Source organism: Anolis sagrei, chromosome 4, assembly GCF_037176765.1.
Source record: "Anolis sagrei isolate rAnoSag1 chromosome 4, rAnoSag1.mat, whole genome shotgun sequence".
Lineage (NCBI taxonomy): Eukaryota > Metazoa > Chordata > Lepidosauria > Squamata > Dactyloidae > Anolis > Anolis sagrei.
The window spans coordinates 245,096,062-245,118,784 of NC_090024.1; the positions used below are offsets into that span (position 1 = coordinate 245,096,062).

Here is a 22,723-nt window from a genome sequence, read left to right on the forward strand (position 1 = left end):
ACATTAGGAAGAAGTTCCTGGAAGTAAGAAATATTCAGCAGCAGAATCTGCTGCTGCTTAGGAGTCTGATGGAATCTCCTTCTCTGAGGGTGTTTAAGCAGAGGCTCAGTGACCGCTGACCAGGACAGCTTGGGATAGCTATTTCTGTTGGTTAGATGAGGGGTTGGACTAAATGGCCTTTGGGGTCTCTTCCAACTCTAGAAGTCTATGATAAAACAAGGGGATAATTCAGAAACGCTCTGCCTCTCAAGAAATAGGGGTGAAGGAAGTGGGATGTCCACAGCATAGTGTTTGTATCAGTTAGATGACAGAACACAGAAAGGAAGGGAAACCACAGGAAAGTGAGAGAGAAGAGAAAAAAAGAGGGTCAAGGGTCTGGAGAACAAGCCCTATGAAGAGCGGCTTAAAGAGCTAGGCATGTTTAGCCTTCAGGCTGAGAGCAGATATGATAGCCATGTATAAATATGTGAGAGGAAGTCACAGGGAAGAGGGAGCAAGCTTGTTTTCTGCTTCCTTGGAGACTAGGACGCAAGGGAACAATGGCTTCAAACTACAAGAAAGGTGATTCCATCTGAACATGAGCAAGAACTTCCTGACTGTGAGAGCTGTTCAGCAGTGGAACTCTCTGCCCCGGAATATGGTGGAGGCTCCTTCTTTGGAAGTTTTTAAACAGAGGCTGGATGAATGTATTGTCGAAGGCATTCATGGCCAGAATCACTGGGTTGTTGTAGGTTTTTCCGGGCTATATGGCCATGTTCTGGAGGCATTTTTTTTTCTCCTGACGTTTCGCCTGCATCTATGGCAAGCATCCTCAGAGGTAGTGAGGTCTGTTGGAAGTAGGAAAAATGGGTTTATATATCTGTGGAATGACCAGGGTGAGACAAAGGACTTTTGTCTGCTGGGGCTAGCTGTGAATGTTTTAGCTGATCACCTTGATTAGCATTTAATGGCCTGGAAGTGCCTGGGGGAATCTTTTGTTGAGAGTGATTTTATGTGCCGGTTTGTTTCCCCTCTGTTGTTTTGGTGTTGTAATTTTTGAGTTTTTTTAATACTGGTAGCCAGATTTTGTTCATTTTCATGGTTTCTTCCTTTCTGTTGAAATTGTCCACATTCAACAGGCTGGATGGCCATCTGTCAGGGGTGCTTTGAATGCAATATTGCTGCTTCTTGGCAAAATGGGGTTGGACTGGATGGCCCAGGAGGTCTCTTCCAACTCTAGGATTCTATGATTCTATGATTCAGGACCAGTCCTATGAAGGAAGGTGCACGAAAAATCCCAATGTCTGGAACATTTAGAACTGGGGGGATGTGGGGGAATAAGGGGATGATGCCACCTGCTCCTTTTATCTTCCTCCTCTATACTCAATGGTAGCAAAGAAGAGAAGAGGCACAAGGAAGCCCCCTTCATCCTAAGGATGAGGAAGCATGCAAACAGAGGCTGGATGGCCATCTGTCAGGGGTGATTTGAATGCAATATTCCTGTTTCTTGGCAGAATAGGGTTGGACTGGATGGCCCAGGAGGTCTCTTCCAACTCTTTGATTCTATGAGTCTATGAAATGAAGTGAAAATGGATCTAGCAAGAGTGCTTTATTGGGGCTGTTGTGAGATCCCCCCCTTCAAGACAGTCTTACATTTTGCTCAAGAAACATTTCTCTCCACTGTAACAACCGGCATGTTTTGTTGGGGTTTTTCTGCAAGTGGGAATCCAGATGGCTAATAACCTGAGGGCAAGGGCTGTTTAACTCAGCCTTCAGAAGCTGAGCCTGGAAGGCAAGCAGCATCTGGCAGCTCCAAGAGAGAGAAAAAGAGAGACACAAGCTGGTCGGGAAGCCTCCTCCTCCGCTGCTGCCACCGCCGACAACAGGGTCAGGTGTTCCTGGCTGGCTTCCAGAGAACAAAATGACAAAGCCCCGGAAACAGGCGGGCTTTTCTTCTGCTCCCCTTCTTCACTGTTTCCAGAGCTTTCAATTAAAGACGGAAGGAGAGCCAGCTTTGTGAAGGGTACCCATTGGCATGCTTTCCCTCTGTGGCATAGGAGAGAGTGTCCACATGCCTTTTCAAAACAGCACTTGTCCCCAGCAAGCCAATAAAAAAAGAGCTTTGTTTACTCTCAGGTGGGTTACCCTTCTGCAAGCGTTTCTGGCAAAAGGGTAACCCACCTGAGAGTAAACAAAGCCCTTTTGAATTGGTTCGCTGGGGACAAATGCTGTTTTGCTAAGGCATGTGGACACTCTCTCTCATGCCACAGGGGGAAAACATGCCAAATCTAGTCTGATAGTATCCTTTAGTGCAGTGTTTCTCAACCTTCCTAATGCCGTGACCCCTTAATGCAGTTCCTCATGTGGTGGTGGCGCCCAACCATAATATTGTTTTCGTTGTGACTTCATAACAGTCATTTTACTACTGTTATAAATCATAATGTAAATATCAGATATGCAGGATGCATTTTCATTCACTGGACCAAGGTAGGTAAGGTAGTCCCCTGACATTAAGTCCACTCATGTCTGACTCTGGGGTGTGGTTCTCATCTCCATTTCTAAGCCGAAGAGCCAGTGTTGTCCGTAGACACCTCCAAGGTCATGTGGCCAGCATGACTGCATGGAGCGCTGTTACCTTCCCGCCGGAGCGGTACCTATTGATCTACTCACATTTGCATCTTTTCGAACTGCTAGGTTGGCAGAAGCTAGGGCTGATAGCGGAAGCTCACGCCGCTCCCCGGAATCAAACCTGCGACCTTTCGATCAACAAGCTCAGCAGCTCAGTGCTTTAACCCACTGCGCCACCAGGGGCACTGGACCAAACTGGGCACAAATACCCAATGCACCCAAATGTGAATGGTAGTGGGATTGGAGTAGGATTGATTTTGTAATTTGGGAGTTGTAGTTGCTGGGATTTATAGTCCACTTATAATCAGAGAGCATTCTGAACTCCACCAGTGATGGATTTGAACCAAACGTGACTCCCATGACCAATGGAAAACACTGGAAGGGTTTGATGGGCACTGACCTTGAGTTTGGGAGTTGTAGTTCACCTATATCCAGAGAGCACTATGGACTCATGCAATGGTAGATCTGGACCAAACTTGGAACGAATACTCAATATGCCCAAATGTGAACACTGGTGGAGTCTGGGGAAAATAGATCTTGACATTTGGGAGTTGTCGTTGCTGGGATTTATAGTTCATTACAATCAAAGAACATTATGAACTCCACCAACGATAGAATTGGCTCAAACTTCCGACATGGAATCCTCATGACCATCAGAAAATACTGTGTTTTCTGATGGTCTTTGGCGACCCCTCTGACACCCCCTCGCGACCCCCCCAGGTTGAGAAACACTGCTTTAGCGGCAGTTTTAGAATAGTTGCTAAATGACAGTGCTCAGCAGTCAAAATAATAATAATAATAATAATAATAATAATAATAATTGCTACTGCTTGGCCCAAAAGCTGCTAATGCTCCCATGCACAGCCACAGCTGGAGAAGAAAGACTGAGAAATGTAAATATATAAGCAGGAAGCAGCCGGCTTTGAAGCTCCAAGGCTACTGAGTACTAGCCAAGGTCGTACATTGCAACATTCACACTCGCCTCAAACAGACAAGAGTTCTTTTTCCCACCCTGGACATTATTCCACAGATATATAAACCCCACTTGCCTAGTTTCCAACAGACTTCACAACCTCTGAGGATGCCTGAATAGATGTGGATGAAACATCAGGAGAAAATGGTTCTGTAACATGGCCAGACAGCCCGAAAACTCACAGTAACCCAGTGAGTCTGGCCATGAAAGCCTTCAACAACACAACATACATGCTGTTAACCATCTGGATTGGGTTTCTCACTTGTAAATAAAAAAACCCTTGACATTTGCGGGTTTGACTTTGGTGGATTTGAAATGACTAGTGGATAGGAGTGAAATGTTCTCTCTAGGAATTTCCAAGTGCTTCAGTCCAACTTCTACCAGAAATCAACCGTAGGGTCACACCACTAATAAAATATCTCACACAGCACCGAAATAACCAGGATGCAATATAGCAGTGTGTAAACTGTATAGACCGTCACCAGGTCAAAATGTGCAAACCAATTCCCATTGTTTTGTTATATAGCATTGGGAAGATTTCAGTCCCTGAGTCCAAGATGTTTGGAGGAAACAATAGGCACCTTTCTTTACCTTTCGGTTGGGGACTATTGGAGTCCTCCATAGACAGTTTCAGCTGTTGTATGAACTCGCCGCCATACACACTCCTCTCTTGCCAGATGGTCAGCAATCGTTCCAAGGGCTTTTTGCAGCCCTCGTCTGCCTCCCTGGGAAGACAGAACAGAAACGTGTCAGGAGGAACTGGTCAAAAGGGAAGATGGCTGCGGAGAGAGTGCTAGAAGCCCGCCTTCTCTCAAACCCACAAACAACCCCAAAAAGCTTTAGATACAAACACAAAGCAGCTATGGAAAGCCACATTTTTCAGGACAGTACTTCAGCAGTGGTAACTGATAGGTGCCTGAACTTAAAACATGCAAATTCAGAATAGCAAGAGGTTGTATATACCGTATATACTTCAGTATAAGCCGACATGAATATAAGCCAAGGCACCTAATTTTTTACCGCAAAAAAAACTGGGAAAACGTATTGACTCGAGTATATACCGAGGGTGGGAAATGCAGCAGCAACTCGTGAATTTCAAAATAAAAATAGATACCAATAAAATTACATACATTGAGGCATCAGTAGGTCAATTTTTTTAATATTTACATAAAGTTGTAATTTAAAATAAGACTATTTAACTCTGTGGAACACCCTTCCCGTGGACATCAGACTGGCTCCGTCCCTGATGATATTCCGCAGGAAATTAAAGACTTGGCTGTTCAAGAAGGCGTTCGAACAAGAAGTGCAATGATTGGTAATGACGACAGGAATGGAACAACGGAAAATGATACTGGATTGTGGTTTAAACGATGAGACGACGCGAATGGCTTTGTGTATTTTGATATTGTTGATGTTTTTGATGATAATGTTTTTGATTATTGCTAGATTGATATTTTAGATTGTGTTGAATTTTGAACCTTGTGCCTTCTATGTTGTACACCGCTGTGAGTCACCCCCGGGCTGAGAACAGCAGTATATAAGCAAAGTTAATTAATTAATTAATTAATTAATTAAATCATTATTCTAGCCTTCTTCAATGTAAATGTGCGTAAGTATCCTTCCAATAATAATAAAGAGGGCAAAATAATAAACGTAATAAAAATAGTAAAATAATACATGTAATAATAACAACAATAACAGAGTAAAATAAAAAATGTTATAACAATAAAAATAATAAATGTAATAATAATACAGTAAAATAATGTACCAAAGGTAACAATAATATTAGAGTAAAATAATAATTGTAATAATAATAATAATAATAATAATATAGTAAAATAATAAATAACCTTGACCCGAGTATAAGTCAAGGGGGGGGGTTTTCAGCCTTAAAAAAAGGGCTGAAAAACTTGGCTTATATATACAGCAAGTACATAATTCCATTTGGAATAATGGGAGAAGATGTGGATTAAGAGTTTGAAGTTTGAAAGTAGCAATTTAAAAGAAATCATTTACAAAATGATGTACAGATGGGATTTGACACTAGAGAAACTTTCTAACATGTATAAGGCCAGTTCTAACAAATGTTGGGAATGTGAACACAATGTTGGCACATTTTATCATATGCGGATAGGCCCAGAAATATTGGACTGAAATACATTATTATTATTATTATTATTATTATTATTATTTTATATGCATTTATATCCCGCTTCCTCTCTCTCAAGGGAGACTCAAAGAGGCCAATACTAAAAGTAATACAATATGTAATTAAAACTCAAATCATACTAACATTAAAATAGAATTATACACAGGGACTTATTAAAAATGCATAGTTAAAACCAATAAAACCATTTACATCTGATGCTGGAAATGCTATTAAGGTTAAACTTAAGATGACAATGTAATTTGTTGGGAATGCTGGATAATTTAGAAAGAAAATTTACATGACAAGCTGCCACAGGAACAGTAGATGCTGAGAGGTGGAAGGTAAAGGTTTCCCCTTGACATGAAGTCTAGTCATGTCCAACTCTGGGATTCTGCTTCTCATCTCCATTGCGAAGCCAAAGAGCCGGCGTTGTCCATAGACGTCTCCAAGGTCATGAGCCGCCATGACTGTATGGAGCGCCGTTGCCTTCCTGCTGGAGCATTACCTATTGGTCTACTCACATTTGCATGTTTTTGAACTGCTAGGTTGGTAGAAGCTGGGGCTAACAACAGGAGCTTAATCTGCTCTCCATATTTGAACGGCCGACCTTTTGGTCAGCAAGTTAATAATAATAATAAACCTTTATTTGTACCCCACTACCATCTCCTGAAGGACTCGGTGCGGCTTACAAGAGGCCGAGCCCAAATACAACAATAAAACAACAACAACAACACAATAACACAAAAAACAAAGCAATAGCAAAGAATAGCAACACATTAACAACATCTAATGACGCAATTAAAATAATGGCCGGGCCAGATGTAATAATTAAAATTAAAAATTAAAAATGCTGGGCATGACAAGGTGGGGGTGTTTGGAGGGGGATGGACATGTAGATATCCTGACTCTAATAAAGTGCGTTGGGACATAATGCTAGAAGTTTCCTTATTCTGGAAAGGCACACTGGAACAGCCACGTTTTCAAGCTCCTCCTAAAGATAGTGACGGGGCCTGCCTGATGTCCTTAGGGAGAGAGTTCCAGAGACGAGGGGCCACCACCAAGAAGGCCTTATTCCTCGTCCCCACCAGTCGCGCTTGCGATGCCAGTGGGATTGTCAGCAGGGCTTCTCCAGATGAACGAAGAGATCGTGTGGGTTCGTACACAGAGATGCGGTCACGCAGGTAGGCGGGTCCCAAACCATTTAGGGCTTTGTAGGTAAGCACCTGCACCTTGAATTGGGACCGGAAAATGAATGGCAGCCAGTGGAGCTCCTTAAATAGGAGGGTTGACCTCTCTCTGTAAAGAGCACCAGTTAACAACCTGGCCGCCGACCGTTGGACCAATTGAAATTTCCGGGCCGTTTTCAAGGGCAGCCCCACATAGAGTGCATTACAGTAGTCGAACCTGGAAGTGACTAAGGCGTGGACCAGCAGCAAAGTGGTTTAGCCTGCTGCACCACCGAGAGGTGGAAGGCACCAATTATTTCAAAACGAGAAGAATGGCTGGTGAATATCTCTAAATTAGCAAAAAAGCATAAAGGAGGAATATTTTACTAAGTTTAAGAAAGACTGGGGCCTGTTCATTAAAACAACAATGAGGGCATTTATCAACTTTGGGATTCATGACATAGTAAAGCTTGCTAGAAATGGGATTATATTGTTGTTCAAAGAGAGCAGAATAATGAAAGATAACAGAATTTTGTAGTTTTTTAAATATAGTTGTTTATTTGTAGCCTGCAGTTTTTATAGTTGTTTGGTTGTAGTTTAATTATATAGTATACGGCTGTGTAGTCTTGGTATATCTGCAACAGCTCTGTGTTTCAGTTGGTGTTTTTCATAAACAAAAATAATTTTAAATGTGAATAACAAGGCTTTCTAATCACCCGCAGCAGACTCTGGGTGTAGAATTATCCAGAACACATTCGATTATGCCTCCCTCGGTGTTTTCTACATATCATTGTATTTGCAGACTTAGTCGTCCCTAAATAGCGAGGCCGCCTTTAACAAGAAGATAACGTACGGCGCGTCAGGAAATGACACATTGCTGCTCGTTTGCTGCCTGCCCCACAGCAAGAGAAGAGTCACCCGGTGACAGATGGAGCGAGCCAAGCAGAAAGACAATCTGAAAGGAAAACCTGATAAATCCATAGCCTTTGAGAAGCAGGCCACACTTCAAATGGCGCTCAGGCAGAGCAGAGGCACGTGGAAGAACTAGCAACCGGCCAGCCGGCCACTTGGGGGTCTGAGCGGGGGAAAAGGCCGAGATTTCTAGAGGGAGTACTGCAATTGATTCCAAGTTCGCCACAGTTATATCTCTCGTAATAATGGATCAAAGGGAGGCTGGATTTGCTGAAGTCTGGGAACATTTATGCTGAGCAGACAGCTTAGATATAGTGCCCGGTTTAATCCCAGAGAGCAAATGCATTAAGCAAGCAATTGCACGGGGACTGGAGGCCTGGAGGCTGCATTTTGGTCTGTGAATTTCAATCTTCCCTAGCCCTAATACACCCCACCCCATGCCAAATACAAATATTTTCCATGTATTGTCGAAGGCTTTCATGGCCGGAATCACTGGGTTGTTGTAGGTTTTTTCAGGCTATATAACCATGGTCTAGAGGCATTCTCTCCTGACATTTTGCCTCTACATTGGCCTTCCTCTGTCGGTGATCCAGAAGCTCAAGTTGGTACAAAATGCAGCTGCTCGGCTTCTTGCGGGAATTCCGATAAGATGCCACATAACACCAATCTTATTACAGCTGCATTGGTTACCAATTGAGTCCCGGATCACTTTCAAAGTGATGGTACTCACCTTTAAGGCCTTGCATGGTCTGGGGCCGATGTACCTGAGGGACTGCCTCACCCCCTACCAACCCCAGAGATCCCTCCATTCTGAGGACCAAGATCTACTGGAAACCCCCAGTGTCAAGACCTTGCGTCTAACAGCAACCAGACACAGAGCCTTCACAGCAGTGGCACCATCACTCTGGAATACTCTGCCACCTGAAGTCCGTGCCTTGCGGGACTTACCAGCTTTCCGCAGGGCATGTAAGACATACCTGTTTCGACAGGCTTTTGATCTCTGATATTGCTGTTTTTAAATTGTTTCAAATTGTTTTTAAATTGTGTTAGATTTTAGCCTGTTCTTGTAAGCCGCTCCGAGCCCCAGAGGAGTGGCGGCATAGAAGTTCGAATAATAAATAAATAAATAAATACAAGTTTATATTTTATACCTGCTTATCCATTATTGATTCATACATATTGTTGTATTTGCGGGTATAGATTACTTTGGTATATAATCAGGAACCCATTTTATTTAGATGGTATGAATCTTGGCAGGAGAACTCTGGTTTTAAGCTGTGCAAGCCTAGTCCCCATTTCCCAAAGAAACAAGTCTACCAAATGAATTCCTAGGAGGGCATTTAAGAACAGGAAACAACCAGGAGAACAGCCCAGCTCTGGAAGTTTGTGAGTTGGGACACTTTCAAGGTTTCCTTTGAGCACACGCTGAGGGCAAGACATGGAAGGGCATCATCTTCAATCCTGCAGACACCTCAGGGCCAAGTGACTAACTGCTCCTGGAAACAAGAGCAGGGGACACTTCTGGTCTGCACCAGGAGAGGCTGTTCGGGCAGCTCCATCTTTCTCCTGCAAGATCCACAAAGTTCCCCCTCAATCTATCGGCTGCAATTACGTCTATGAGAAATGCACTGGCATAGAACACCTGACTAGAAAGCTTTCTGAATTAAGGAAAAGTTTAAAAAACCCCTCTGATCTGGGGAGAGAGGGCCCTTCCACACAGCCCTATATCCCAGAACGTCAAGGTACAAAATACACCAGATATAGTGAAGACATCCGCCCTTGTGCTATGCTACTCTGCTGCTGAGTATGCATGCCCAGTGTGGAACAATCTCACCACATTAAAACAGTGGATGTGGCTCTTCATGAGACATGCCGCATTATCACAGGGTGTCTGTGCCCTACACCACTGGAGAAATTACACTGCTTGCATCACCTGACATCCGCCGGGAAGTAGCAGCCAATAGTGAAAGGACCAAGGCAGAAACATCTCCAGTTCATCCCTTGTTTGGGTATCAGCCAGCACGTCAACGACTTAAATCAAGAAATAGTTTTCTAAGATCTACAGAGACACTCGCTGGAACACCCCATCAAGTGAGAGTCCAAAAGTGGCAGGCTCAAACCCAGAGCCTCAATCAATGGCTGATGCCCAACGAGAGACTCCCCCCTGAGCACACAGAGGACTGGGCGACTTGGAAGGCGCTGAACAGACTGCGCTCTGGCACCACGAGATGCAGAGCCAATCTTAAGAAATGGGGCCACAAAGTGGAATCCACAACATGCGAGTGCGGAGAAGAGCAAACTACAGACCACCTGCTGCAATGCAACCTGAGCCCTGCTACATGCACAATGGAGGACAACACCAGAGCCACTCCAAGTGGCCAGATACAAAGGGCATTTAACCAACTACCAAGCTTGCAAACTCTGTGTCTTTTGTATGTTTGTTTGTTCTGTCAAAAATGTAATACAACTGTTAGGTTGCCTGACACGATAAATAAATAAATAAAAGTACAAAATCCCACAATATCTGCTTTGAACTAGGTTATCTGAGTCCACACTCAGATGTGGGATTTTCTGCCTTGTTATTTTGGGATATAGGGCTGTGTGGAAAGGCCCAGAGAAAAACTGAAGAACAACGACCTCATTAGACAGCTTTGAAGTGCTTCCAGTCTTGGCTGAATATTCCTAGAGGTGGTTGGACTAGATGCAGGTGAACAGACTGGGGTCTTAATCCAGGCAAGAAGTGCTCCTGGACATCTGGAAAGCCAACCTGGGATTGGGGTCACAGTATGTTCGAAATAGATTTGCCCTCCCTCTGAAAGATCAGGTCCATAGCTTGATCATACTCTTAAACCCAGCAATGTGCAAGGAAAGCATCTTTGTCTACCTTCGGCTTGACCTTAATGCTGACTCTCTGAATTGAAGGCATCTTATGGCAGAGGTAATAAAGTACTAAAGACTTTGGGGAAAAAAGGAAGTGACCTCTGCATGCAGGCAGAAAGCTAAACACCTGGAGTTTCACAGATCTAGGAAACAGAGCTGAAAAGTAAAATGGTAGGAATGCATTGTAGGGTTCCTAAGTCCCTAATGGTCCTATAGACAAAATGCTGATGCTTCTTCACTTCCACTCCTGCAAGAATTGCATTGGCTTCCAATTTGCCTTCTCTGCAGCAATGCCTCGACTATGTGGATCTCTACCAAAGGAAGCTAGGCTGGTTTCATATTTTTGAATTTTCTGACAGGGAGCTGAAACAATGCTGTTCCACATGGCATTCAGCATTTGAAACTAGTGTTTTAACTATTGCAAAACTTGATTCTACCATTACTTTTAGACAATATTTAGATTTTAGAGAGTATTTTAATGCGTTTTAAACGTGTTTTCAAAGGAACGAATACTCCTGAAAAATAAAAGACTCTAAGAAGAAAATGGCCTAAGATAATAAATTAAAGTAATCACAGATGTTAATAAGCATGATGCAAGATGAGCTTTATTGACAGTATCAACAAGATTCAAGGCCAGGTCGTACACAAGAAAATTTTAGACAAAAAGCATCAACTGGCCAAAAAAGTGGATAGGAAATGTTAAGAAATTGTGTTTTATACAATATAAAAAAGAAGGCAAAAATATTTGGGGAAGGATATGATTTTCAATGTGTTTCTTATTTACAGTTGTTTGAAAGATACAAATTAGATTTTAAACCTTTTGAATTGTCAAAAGTCAGAATTTGAAACTCAGGTAGGTACAAATGATGGACAGGTGATAGGTAATTTCTTCTGCTGTGGAAGATGAACACATGAAAGATTATATGATAAAAGGGGCCCAGAGATTTTGGACACATTATACAAATGGAACGGTGGGAAAGTATGTGATCAAAAGCTTTGAAATTGACTTTGAGCTATGATCTTAAGGATAATGTTTATGTAACAATCCATAAATAAACAGATAAACATACCTGGCAACATGTGAAAAAGCATCCACGAGAACAGTTTCAAATTCCCTTGTAAACTCGGGTCCCTTCCGTTTACTGTTCTGGATAACATCATTGGCTAAATATAGGAAAGTGAGCTTCCTACTTGATTTCGCTGGAAAGAAAAGAGGGAAAATATTTTTTACTTGAGATATTTAGCACTCAATATGTTTGGTTCAGTTTCACATCTTCCCTGTGGTTTCCATAAGAATTTCAACCAAGGAATAAATGCTAAATTCTAATGTGGCGCATCCTTATTACGATGTCAGTTGTGCTACCTTCTTACCTGCCCATTCCCTATGTACTGCACGAAATTTTGAACTTCGTGGTGACCCATAATGATGCCATTTGTTCAATTGGTGTTTTAGTTCTGGCTGGTACGATCTGGCCCAAATCTCATCCAACATAATGATATGGCGTAAGAAAGTCGCTCCTTCACACTCTTAGTGCTCCAAATGGGTGCACAGCATCGTATCGTAGCCATTTCTGCATTTCTGTCAAATGATATTGAACCCACCATGAAGCAATTTTTCTCATGCCCAGGCCTTCCTTCAGAATGTGGAGCACAGTCATATACACAAATCCTGTGTTTTGGGCCAGCTCACGAATCGTATGGCGTCGATCACTGCCTATGAGTGCGGCAACAGCATTCACTTCTGCTTCACTGATACTTGGACGACCTGGCCGATGCATGTCTGCCACATTTTGGTGTCCTTTATTGAAGGCTTTTGCCCACCTTGCCACTGTTCTGTAAGGCCATGCAGATTCCCAGCAAGCCTCTTGATGACACTGTCGTGCTGTACGAACTCGGGAACATTCAATATTTATCCAACTCTATTTTTCTTGGTTCAAAAACATCATGACAACACTTACTTTAGACCGCAAGCTAATACGAGGCTCCGTTCTTCACGTCACTCCGCATGCGTGTGACGTAGGAAGGGAGAGTATTTTTGCTCAGAGTTAACATAGGGATGTAACTAACATTTGGTATACGTAACATTCTTTGGTTTCGTTGCGTGGCATCTTTACAGCAGTGTTGCCAGTATTAAAGTTCCAACCCTCGTATAAACAAGAAGAGGATGAATGGTCCCATACAAAAGTGGCTGGAAGCAACCCTGGGGCCTGAAGACAAACAGAACTGAACAGGACGCCGCTGAAAGTATGCCAGAGATCAGGATCAATAACAAGCACACAAGATGGAACAAAGGCTTCTTCTTCTGACAGTCCTGATTCAGGAACAACTAACTTCTTAGCAATCAACTCAAACTTAATTTGCAACATCAGAATCAGAACAGGATGAGATCAAGGATGCTCAACGTTTGAAGTGTAATTATGGACAACGGAACATGGCGTGCAGTTGAGGAGGATATGCTCCCTGGCAGTGATACCGTAAGTGAAGAATTTGATTTGCTGAAGATATTCCTGATAAATATTTGGATTCACTGGGGCCACTGACAACTTTCTGTATTGGTAAGGCTTCAGTCTTTAAACCAGGTCCTCAAACTTTTTAAACAGACGGCCAGGTCACAGTCCCTCAAACCGTTGGAGGACCGGATTATAATTTGAAGAAAAAAAAGAATGAATTCTATGCACACTGCACATATCTTATTTGTGCAATAACACTTAACAACAATACAATAATTAAAATGAAGAACCATTTTAACAAATATAAACTTATGAGTATTACAATGGGGAGTATGGGCCTGCTTTTGGCTGATGAGATAGGATTGTTGTTGTTGTTGTATGCTTTCAAGTTGTTTCAGGCTTAGGCTGACCCTGAGTGAGGGCCGGGTAAATGACCTTGGAGGGCCGTATCTGGCCCTTGGGCCTTAGTTTGAGGACCCCTGCTTTAAACCATTCTCTAAAGGACTGTAATACAAAGGATAAAGCTTTTACCTCTTCAAGAACTCTCTACAATCCCTTCTACACTGCCATATAATCCAGATTATCAATGCATTTTCTACTTTGAACCTGATTATATGTGTCTACACTGCCATATAATCCAACTGAAAACAGATAATCTGGATTTTATATGGCAGTGTAAAAAAGACCTACAAAGATACATCATACATTCCCACCAATTATAACTTATTTTCTTAATTGTGCATTACAGTAGATGATCTTTGGAGATACTTTCCAATAATGAGATTCCCGTGCGTGTTGGACTGCCTTCCCTATTGTGGGTTAAGAAATACAACTTTCAGGGAAGGTTAAGCCAGTTCATTAGAAACCTGGTCACAATCCTTGCCATCAACTCTTGCATGTATCCAATGTGCTACTTTGAAAATCCAGCTTCCACAAGACACAAATACCAGACTAATCCATGTTGTTGTTGTTGTTCATTCGTTCAGTCGTCTCTGACTCTTCATGACCTCATGGACCAGCTCACGCCAGAGCTCCCTGTCGGCTGTCACCACCCCCAGGGTCTCCTTCAAGGTCAGTCCAGTCACTTCAAGGATGCCATCCATCCATCTTGCCCTTGGTCGGCCCCTCTTCCTTTTGCCTTCCACTTTCCCCAGCATCATTGTCTTCTCTAGGCTTTGCTGTCTCCTCATGATGTGGTCAAAGGACTTCATCTTTGTCTCTACTCTCCTTCCCTCCAGTGAGCAGTCGGGCTTTCTTTCCTGGAGGATGGACTGGTTGGATCTTCTCGCAGTCCAAGGCACTCTCAGCACTTTCCTCCAACACCACAGTTCAAAAGCATCGATCTTCCTTCGCTCAGCCTTCCCTAAGGTCCAGCTCCCACATCCGTAGGTGAATACAGGGAATACCATGGCTTTGACTAGGCAATGGATCTTTGTTGCCAGTCTGATAAACTTTCTCAGATAGCATCAGAATTCAATCTTGGGAGTATAAATCTGAACTTGCCCTTTTAGAAATTGTGAAGAAATGTAGATATCATCAGGTCTGCAATGATTTGATTTGAACTGAAATGTCACTTCAAGTAATCTAGGAATTCTCAGAGGTTATTGTCAGCACTTTTGCCAGGTATCTCAGAATTACTGGCAATAATCTTTGTTGACAACCTTTGAGAATTTCTGGAAAACAGGAGATGCGCCTGCAGACTTTAGGGAGACAAGCGTTTCCTGGTGAACTCAAAAGCAGATGGTTGACTCTCTTTCTTTGGAAGTCCTCTAATAAAGGTCAGATGATGTTCTGCAATGTGTGCATTATGCAAGACAGGAATGCCCATTGCGGTCCTCTCGAATTCTAAGATTCTACTATTCTATCTTCTCTTTGTTGTTGTTGTTCATTCGTTCAGTCGTCTCCGACTCTTCGTGACCTCATGGACCAGCCCACGCCAGAGCTCCCTGTCGGCCGTCACCACCCCCAGCTCCTTCAAGGTCAGTGCAGTCACTTCAAGGATGCCATCCATCCATCTTGCCCTTGGTCGGCCCCTCTTCCTTTTACCTTCCACTTTCCCCAGCATAATTGTCTTCTCTAGGCTTTGCTGTCTCCTCATGATGTGACCAAAGGATTTCAACTTTGTCTCTAGTCTCCTTCCCTCCAGTGAGCAGTCAGGCTTTATTTCCTGGAGGATGGACTGGTTGGATCTTCTCGCAGTCCAAGGCACTCTGAGAACTTTCCTCCAACACCACAGTTCAAAAGCATCTCTCTTCCTTCGCTCAGCCTTCCCTAAGGTCCAGCTTTCACATCCGTAGGTGACTACAGGGAATACCATGGCTTTGACTAGGCAATGGATCTTTGTTGCCAGTGTGATGTCTCTACTCTTACCCCAATTAAAACATTTTTAATATGAAACGCTGCATTTTAGAGTGATGAACAAAACATTTAAGACAAAGCATTCACAGGTTAATAACTGTTCTGTTTCACCCCAAAAATTGATTGAAAGGACATTTCAGACATGATGTTGCAAAGGCACTTGATGTTGGAAAGGAATGTGTTGCAGAAAATACAACACCTGCACATATTTCTTAGAGGAATGCAGTCAGGGGTTCTGCTGAACACAACACAACCTATTAGTAAGGCTGCCTTTAAATAGCAAGGCAGGCAAGTGCAGCTCAGAATTAACTGGCGCACCTGCCCCATGAGACTTTTGAGGTGTATAGGAGGTACCTGAGAGGCACCTTCCAGCCCAACCAGCTCTTACCTGCAATGCAGGTTTGGCGATTCAGGATGCAACTTCTATATCAGGCATGGGCAAACTCCAGCTTTCCAGGTGTTTTGGACTTCCAACTTCTACAATTCCTAACAACGCAGAGTTTGCCCATGCCTGTTCTATATCCTCCACTTGTAACATCTAACATATGCTTAAATAATTCCAGTAAAAGGAAAGGATCTGCTCTGCAGCTCTAGCTTTTAGAAGTCTGTGCTACTATTTAACTGGGAGGTTCTCAGAGAAGTCTACTTCTCTAGAGACTTTTAAACAGAGGTTGGATGACCATCTCTTGGGAGGGTTTTGATTGTGCTTCTCCTGCCTTGCAAAATGGGGTTGGACTGGATGGCCCTTGGATTCCTCACAACGATTCTATTTTTCTCTTTCTGTGGAGCTAGAGAACAATTCTGCTCCAAGACAGCCTTTGAAATATCTCATGATCACTTCGCATGTGGATTACTTCCATTCTGCTTACAACACAAATCCACCAAAATTGATTTTAGACCTCATGCCACTCACCAGAGGCAGCAATACTCTACTACAAAACCTGGTTGACAACAGTCTTTGGAAAAGGGATGTGGGAGTCTGGGAGAGCCACAAGCTGAGCAAAAGTCAACTGTGTGATGCAGCAGCTAAAAAGGCCAATGCCATTCCAGGCTGCATCCATAGGAGGCTGGTGTCGAGATCGAGCGGAGTCATAGTCCCACTCTCTTCTGCTTTGGTCAGACTAAGAATAATCCTGTGTCCACTTCTGGGCACCACAATACAAGATCGATAAGCTGGAAGGGGTACAGAGAAGGGCCACCAAAATGGCCTGAGCCCTGGAAACTATGAATTCATCTGAGGAGCAACTGAGGTGGGAAAGTTTTGCTTGGAGAAAAGAAGGCTGAGAGAAGCAGACCGGAGAGTTATGTTTAAATATCTGGAAGGAAGGGAAAAAAATCTTTTCTGCTTCTCCAGAGACTCTTCTTTACTTTACCTATGACTATCATAATGGAGTCATGGATTCAAGCTGCAGGAACAAAGATTCCTATTCCAATAGTGGAATAAATTGCCCTGGTGCATCCTTCTCTAGATATTTTAAGGCAGAAGCTGGGTGGCCATCTGTGTGAAGGGTCTGGCAGAAAGGGGCTGGACTCGATGGTCCTGAGAGCTCTGCCAGAAGAACAATTCCATGCAGCAGCCATGTATGATAAATATGTGAGAGGAAGCCACAGGGAGGAGGGAGCAAGCTTGTTTACTGCTTCCATGGAGATTAGGATAAGGAACAACGGCTTCAAACTACAAGAAAGGAGATTCCATCTGAACAAGAGGAAGAACTTCCTGACTGTGAGAGCCGTTCAGCAGTGGAACTCTCTGCCCCAGAGTGTGGTGGAGGCTCCTTCTTTGGAAGCTTTGAAACAGAGGCTGGATGGCCATCTGTCAGGGGTGATTTGAATGCAATATTCCTGCTTCTTGGCAGAATGGGGTTGGACAGGATGGCCCAGGAGGTCTCTTCCAACTCTTTGATTCTAGGATTCTATGATTCCTCATGTTCAGGTGGAATCTCCTTTCTTGTAGTTTGAAGCCATTGTCCCATTGCGTCCTAGTCTCCAGGGCAGCAGAAAGGAAGCCTGCTCCCTCCTCCCTAGGACTTCCCCTCACATATTTATACATGGCCCTCATCATGTCTCCTCTAAGCTTTCTCAGGTAGGAGGGAGCAAGCTTGTTTACTGCTTCCATGGAGATTAGGGCAAGGAACAATGGCTTCAAACTACAAGAGAGGAGATTCCATCTGCACCTGAGGAAGAACTTCCTGACTGTGATAGCCATTCAGCAGCGGAACTCTCTGCCCCGGAGTGTGGTGGAGGCTCCTTCTTTGGAAGCTTTTAATCAGAGGCTGGATGGCCATCTGTCAGGGGTGATTTGAATGCAATATTCCTGCTTCTTGGAAAGGGGTTGGACTGGATGGCCCATGAGGTCTCTTCCAATTCTTTGATTCTATGATTTTAGTCAAATGGAAGAATGTGCTGGTACAACTGCACCAGGAGCTCCAATTTTGTTGGCTTTGCATTTAATGTTTGTTATAGTCCTAAGTTTCAGGGACTCTGCAGATAGGTGGCTTTTTTGGCTGCAATCATAGGGCAAGCCACTTGTCAATTATAGTTAGGTTCCCTGGTCCCGCCCCCTTTTTGGGTTTTGGAGGGAATAGGAGCCAGTTTGGGTTCAGTCCACACAGAGAAGATTTTCATGCAGGACATAATACCAAGAGCTCCTGTAGAAAGCTTCGTCTTCTACGGCTTGGCCTGGGTTATACAGTCCTACAGCTTGACTGGGGAGAGAAGGCCCACAGCTTGGCTGAGGATTTTGCAGCCTTACAGCTCCTTTGCTGAGGGACTTCAGCCAGCCATCACCGAAACCTGAACTCCTTTTTCCCTGGAAGTCTACAAAGCTCTGCTTGGTAAGGGTCTCTCACGGAAGCCAGACGCAGTTGGTACCAGGTGTAGAGGCTCCATACCAACAGAGGCAAAGAAAGACTGCCCAGATTAGAAGTTAAGGATTTCCCTATTAGCTAAAATACCAGTCATGAAGATAGTGCCTGTTCCCTGTGGAAAAGATTGAAAGAGCCTATAGACTGTTCTGAGAATGTCTTGGATTGTGAGAAGATCCAACCAGTCCATCCTCCAGGAAATAAAGCCCGGCTGCTCATTGGAGGGAAGGATAGTAGAGACAAAGTTGAAGTCCTTTGGCCACATCATGAGGAGACAGCAAAGCCTAGAGAAGACAATAATGCTGGGGAAAGTGGAAGGCAAAAGGAAGAGGGGCCGACCAAGGGCAAGATGGATGGATGGCATCCTTGAAGTGACTGGACTGACCTTGAAGGAGCTGGGGGTTGTGACGGCTGACAGGGAGCTCTGGCGTGGGCTGGTCCATGAGGTCACGAAGAGTCGGAGATGACTGAACGAATGAACAACAAACACAGATTAAAAGTGCTGATGTGACAGGTGGTATGTCGGATTTTAGGGTGCTGGTTTTGACCTACAAAAACCTTTACGGTTCCGGTCCAGTGTATCTGTCCAAACGTATCTCCCTCTACGTCCCACCCCAGAATTTGAGATCATCTGGGGAGGCCCTGCTCTCGACCCCACCGCTATCACAAGTGAGGTTGGTGGGGACGAGGAGCAGGGCCTTCTCAGTGGTGGCCCCTCATCTGTGGCCCCTCATCTGTGGAACTCACTCCCGGGGGAAATTAGGGCATTAACATCCCTCCTCTCCTTCAGGAGGAAGGTAAAGACATGGTTGTGGGACTAGGCCTTTGGCAATCTGACAACTAGATATAGACAACCAGATCGATAGTACTGACAGGACTGACAATTGTGGAATTGGAATTTGAACTACGAGATTGCGAAATGCTGACCGTCAATGAGGAGAAACGGTTTGTATTGGTTTTATTGCTTTTACTGATTTTATGGTTGTTTTCGCCTTGCAAGAATTGTTGTTTCTGTTAATTGATGTTATTGCTAGAATTGCTGTTTTCTGTGAATTGATGTTATTTTGTCTTATTGTTATGTGATGTGGGCATCAAATTGTGCCTTGCTTTTGTAAGCCGCCCTGAGTCCCCTTCGGGGTGAGAAGGGCGGGGTAGACGTAACCAAAATAAACTCTGCCCTGGAGTGTGGTGGAGGCTCCTTCTTTGAAAGCTTTTCTGTCAGGGGTGATTTGAATGCAATATTCCTGCTTCTTGGCAGAATGGGGTTGGACTGGATGGCCCATGAGGTCTCTTCCAACTCTTTGATTCTAGGATTCTTCAGGCTAAACATGCCCAGCTCTTTAAACCGCTCCTCATAGGGCTTGTTCTTCAAACCCTTGATCATTTGAGTCGAATGGAAGAAGGGGGTTGGGCTGGATGGCCTTTGTGGGTCTCTCCCAGCTCTCTGATTCTCTGAGCAGGGTCCCTCTGTAGACTTGTCCACAGCTGCATGGTACACGGGAGACTCCTGCAGAGGTGAGAGGATCCCTCTTGTCCTTTACTGAACGGAGCATTTGTTGGATTTTCTTGGTGGGTCTGTAGATTGTTTGTATGTTGTGTTTCCTCATCCGCTTCCCTCTGCGGTCAGTGGTTCCCTTGATGTATGGCAAGAACACTCTTCCTCTGGGTGGATCTTTGTCTTGACTCTCGTGGCTTCTTCTCGGTGGTCTTGCAGCTCTTCTGATGTCTGAGGTGGAGTCTCCATTGGCCTGGAGAGCCCAGTTGAGGTGGTTCAGTCCATCTTGGAGGAGGAGGTGGGCTTCGCAGATTCTTTTTGCATGCTCTGCCAAGGCTTGAATGGGGCTTCTTTTGTGACTTGGGTGATGGTTGGAGTTTTTATGTAGATCTCTATCTGTGAGTGTGGGTTTTCTGTAGACGGTGTGACCCAATTCTTGATCTGGTTTGCGGATGACTAGGACATCTAGAAAAGGCAGTCTTCCTTCATTTTCTTTTTCCATAGTGAACTGGATGTTTGGGTGGATGCTGTTAAGATGGTCCAGGAACCTGTTGTGTTCTTCTTCTCCATGGCTCCAAATGGCGAAGGTGTCATCCATATATATCTGAACCATATCGTGGCCTTTTTGGCAGATCGTGCAAAAAGAATCTGCGAACCCCTCTTCCTCCAAGATGAATTGAACCACCTCAACTCTGTCCCTCCTTCCTATGACTTCCCCTCACATATTTCTACATGGCTATCATATCTCCTCTCAGCCTTCTCTTCTTCAGGCTAAACATGCTCAGCTCCTTAAGCCGCTCCTCATAGGGCTTGTTCTCCAGACCCTTGGTCGTTTTAGTCGAATGGAAGAAGGGGGTTGGACTGGATGGCCTTCAGGGGTCTCTCCCAGCTCTCTGATTCTGAGCATGAGCCAAGCTGCCTAGGCTGCCGGGGCTGGTCTGGATGCCCTCGGGAACCCCTCCCTCCCTCCCTGACTCACCCTTGCGCAGCTCCCGGTGCCAGACGGCGACGACGGGGGCGGCGTGCTTGCGGTGGTGGATGAGCCACAGGCTCAGCGTCTGCACGCTCTGCTGCGAGTTGCTCAGCTCCGACAGCTTCCGCTCCAGCGCAGACTCCGAGAACGAGGACATGATAGCCGAGGAGGAAGAGACGGAGGAGGCCCGGCCTGGCCGGACCAGACCAGGCCTCTCTGTTTGGCCCCCTCTTCTGGAAAACCGCCACAAAATGGCCGCCCGCTTTCACCTCCGGTTCAAAGACCAGCGAGCTACGGGTCGCCGAAGGGGGACAAAAGCACGCCGAGAGCGGGAAGGCCTACCCATCGCAGAGGCAAGGCGAGACAAATCTATGGGAAAAAGTGCTTTGCGCATGCGCGGACGATAGCTTCTCCACTGACGCATGCGCACTAGCTTGCTCTTTTTTTACTTAGATCCCGTAGAAAAGAAACGCATGCGCAGTTCTCTCCCTTCGATAGCGCCTCTACTGACGCATGCGCACTATTTTGCCCTTTTTTTCTAGGCAGAGAACCTCAGCTCCCGTGGAAAAGAAACGCATGCGCAGTTCGCTCCCTTCGAGGTCGCCTCCAACTGACGCATGCGCACTAGCTTGCTCTTTTTTTCTAGGCCGAAAACCTCAGATCCAATAGAAAAGGAACGCATGCGCAGTTCGCTCCCTTTTCCCGCACATGCGCTGCTCTGCCACTTAGGACCTTTTTCGCGCTCTCTCTTCCATTTGCTCCCCTGCGGGAGATATTTCGCTCCAGAAAAAGAGACAGTTTTACTTCCGGCATGTGAGTGGCTGCTGTTGCTGCTGCTTCTCCCCAAAGGGAAGGGAAATGGCTCAACTTCCAGCCATCCCTGGACAACTCCAAGGCCCATCATCCCCTGCAAGGCTTCCTCCTCTGGTTTCAAGGTGGAACTGGGCTCTTTAACTGGGAGGAATGGGAGGTTACTGGGATCTCAGGGATATTTTGGGGAAGTAAGAATAGAAAGATAGATGACACACAGAGAACTTATACTCAGAGCTTGGAAAAGTTACTAGCCTGGATTGTCAGAAAGTCTCCAAAAAGTAACTTTCTGAGCTTTAGGAGTTTTTCTTCACGTTGTTGTTGTTGTTGTTTCATGTTGTTTCTCCTCTGGTTTCAAGGTGGAACTGGGCTCTTTAACTGGGAGGATTGGGAGGTTACTGGGATCTCAGGGATATTTTGGGGAAGTAAAAATAGAAAGATAGATAGACACACAGAGAATTTATACTCAGAGCTTGGAAAAGTTACTTGCCTGGTATGTCAGAAAATCTCCAAAAAGTAACTTTCTGAGCTTAAGGAGTTTTTCTTCACGTTATTGTTGTTGTTGTTTCTTCATATTGTTATTGTTGTTTCTTCATTTTGTTGTTACTTCATGTTTTTGTTTCTTCATGTTTTTGTTGTTTCTTCATGTTGTTGTTGTTTCTTCATATTGTTATTGTTGTTGTTTCTTAATGTTGTTGTTGTTTCTTCATGTTGTTGTTGTTGTTGTTGTTTCTTCATGTTGTTGTTGTTGTTTCCATGTTGTTGTTGTTATTGAAGAGTTTTAAAGAATTATGTTTGTAAGAATGCATCAGGTGATATTTTTTAATTATCTTAACTGTTTTTAACAACAACAACAACAACAACACATTTCAAAGTGTTTCAAGTGATTTTAATCATTTGCATGTTTAATTCTACTTTGATATTTGCATTTGTTTTAATGGTTTTTAGCTGGGGTTTTTGAAAATATCTTTAATCCTGTTTTAATCCTATCTCTACCTAATCTATCTATCTGGAGGATTGCAACTCCCAGCAATCCTCCAGATAGATTAAGTAGAGATAGGTAGGTAGGTAGCTAGATGGATCAGG

At 44.3% G+C, this 22,723-nt stretch overlaps 2 protein-coding genes across 4 annotated transcripts in view; one reads left to right on the forward strand and one right to left on the reverse strand.

The window, feature by feature from the left end:
- RPRD1B (regulation of nuclear pre-mRNA domain containing 1B) overlaps positions 1–21,214 on the reverse strand; it is an 81,584-nt gene extending 60,370 nt beyond the window's left edge. The window contains exons 1-3 of one of the 2 annotated variants that reach the window (XM_060771810.2): positions 20,834–21,214; positions 11,758–11,887; positions 4,172–4,305 (exon numbers count right to left, since the gene is read on the reverse strand). In XM_060771810.2, coding sequence (XP_060627793.1) covers positions 4,172–4,305; positions 11,758–11,887; positions 20,834–20,984 — 415 coding nt within the window. In that variant the 5' untranslated portion in view covers positions 20,985–21,214. The remainder of the gene's footprint in view (positions 1–4,171; positions 4,306–11,757; positions 11,888–20,833) is intronic. The other variant, XM_060771809.2, reaches the window with a different exon arrangement.
- A 310-nt stretch (positions 21,215–21,524) lies between these two features.
- TTI1 (TELO2 interacting protein 1) overlaps positions 21,525–22,723 on the forward strand; it is a 53,169-nt gene continuing 51,970 nt past the window's right edge. The window contains exon 1 of one of the 2 annotated variants that reach the window (XM_060771812.2): positions 21,525–21,762. The gene's annotated coding sequence lies outside the window, so the exon portion shown is untranslated. Of the gene's footprint in view, positions 21,763–21,977; positions 21,997–22,723 lie in introns of those variants that run through there. The other variant, XM_067468296.1, reaches the window with a different exon arrangement.